At 41.2% G+C, this 2000-nt stretch overlaps 1 protein-coding gene across 1 annotated transcript; it reads left to right on the forward strand.

Annotated features, from left to right (window-relative positions):
• Positions 1-19: 19 nt before the first annotated feature.
• Positions 20-1985, forward strand: LOC120787367 (LIM and senescent cell antigen-like-containing domain protein 1; the record flags this gene model as incomplete). The annotated part of the gene is made up of 4 exons (XM_040122974.1): positions 20-104; positions 1169-1289; positions 1483-1632; positions 1780-1985. Coding segments are annotated over 4 exons (562 nt in total), but the record flags the coding sequence as incomplete, so codon positions are not given.
• Positions 1986-2000: the final 15 nt, after the last annotated feature.

Here is a 2000-nt window from a genome sequence, read left to right on the forward strand (position 1 = left end):
CTTTAGTGAATGTATCTCAACCTTCTTCTCCTCACAGTTTGAAGGAAGAAAATATTGTGAACATGACTTCCAGATGCTCTTTGCTCCTTGCTGTCACCAGTGTGGTGAGTATTACAGAGTCGCATTCATGTAGGGTCTGTCCAGATCTAAAATTTACAGGGTTTTGTGGAGAAAGAGCGCCTACTTTGTGGAAGCTAATGGGGATTCAGATAAAGAACAAATAAAGAATAAAGTATTTTGTATTTAGATATATTCAGACTATTTGTAGATCTAATTGAGACTGACTGCATTGTTATTGGAATGCATCTCAGGTGTGCATCAAGTGATTATTTGTGATTAGACTTTGCTTCCCTGCTTACATTTGATTTAATTTGCGGGGACTGAAGGTAGACAGAACAAAATGACATTTGCACTTAGTCATACATCTAGAGAAGGGGATTATTTTGGCTTTCTGGGATCTTGTGGAGATGAATTTGACACTGTTACCTCGTTGTTTGGCATTGGCAAATCACTTGTCTGTGAAAGGTTTGCCATGATAAAAGCACATTAACATGTTGGTTTCCAAACCTTTTCTGTGGGTTCCCCTTTTTTGCGCATGAAGACATATCTAGATCATTATCCACTCAATGTTTATTTGACAGACCTTTTACAAAATTCTGCATACTTTGCAAGGAGCGTATATACCAAAGCATTCAGTTTTCACAGTGCCTCCCTGTTTACAAACCCCCAGTTTGGGAACCTCTGAACATAAGTGGATGTAAGCATTCCTGCCCCTTCTATACGTTGTTCAAGTGTGTCTTCACTGTCTGTTAACACTCTAATTTAGAACTTCCCACTTGTGTTTAGATAACCCAAGATGCATTTTAGTGCCACTTAAGATTAATTTAAATAATGCTTGAGTCTGTCTGGGGAGAGACACACATGGTCTGATTAAATTAAATGGGCAATTAAAATGCATTCAACATTCGAAAGTGTCACTTTGAGAACACTATATAAAGCACTGCAGTGCATTTTAATAACGCTAGGACTCCATAATGGAGTGCTCCTTATGAACTACTGTATAAACTACTGTACCCAAAAAAAGAAAAAGCTTGGAGTCTCAACAAATATTGGAAAAGTCAAACTTAGACTTGCCTCAAGCTGACCTCTCACTTATGGATTCCCTCAGGGGAGTTCATCATTGGTCGTGTCATTAAGGCCATGAACAATAGTTGGCACCCTGACTGCTTCTGCTGTGACATTTGCCAGGCTGTGCTTGCAGACGTGGGGTTTGTCAAAAATGCTGGCAGGCAAGTATCCCATCTTATTACAGTCTTAATATAACACTGTGACAGCCTGTAAAACAGGTGGTTACACACACATCAAGCTGGGGACTCACTCACTTCTGCTTTCTAACAAATACTGGAATTTTGAGCAGCTGTGGCTGAGGCTGCAGGCTCTGTCTTGAAACCCCTAAATTTTGTTCTCCTCTATTTACCTCAGGCACCTTTGTCGCCCGTGCCATAACCGTGAGAAAGCTCGTGGCCTGGGCAAGTATATCTGCCAGAAGTGCCATGCCATCATTGAAGAGCAGCCACTGATCTTTAAGAATGATCCCTATCACCCAGACCACTTCAACTGCAACAATTGTGGGTCAGTGTAATCCCTCCACCCCACTTTTTAGTACAGAAAAAAGCACACACTTAGCTTCAGAATGTATTTCAGGTCCACATGCAAAAGATCTATAACAAAGCCTTTGTTCCTCTCCTTTTTTATGTTTCAATGTTTCTCTGTCCGCAGGAAGGAATTGACAGCAGATGCCAGGGAATTGAAGGGAGAGCTCTTCTGTTTGCCCTGCCATGACAAGATGGGTGTACCAATCTGTGGTGCCTGCAGGAGACCCATCGAGGGGCGTGTTGTCAATGCTATGGGCAAGCAGTGGCATGTGGAGGTTTGTGAACAAGAAATTAGACTATTTATCAATACACTAGATAGACTACATTTCTGCATATTCAAATTGA

The sequence above is a fragment of the Xiphias gladius genome, unplaced genomic scaffold, assembly GCF_016859285.1.
Source record: "Xiphias gladius isolate SHS-SW01 ecotype Sanya breed wild unplaced genomic scaffold, ASM1685928v1 HiC_scaffold_1454, whole genome shotgun sequence".
Classification (NCBI taxonomy): domain Eukaryota; kingdom Metazoa; phylum Chordata; class Actinopteri; order Istiophoriformes; family Xiphiidae; genus Xiphias; species Xiphias gladius.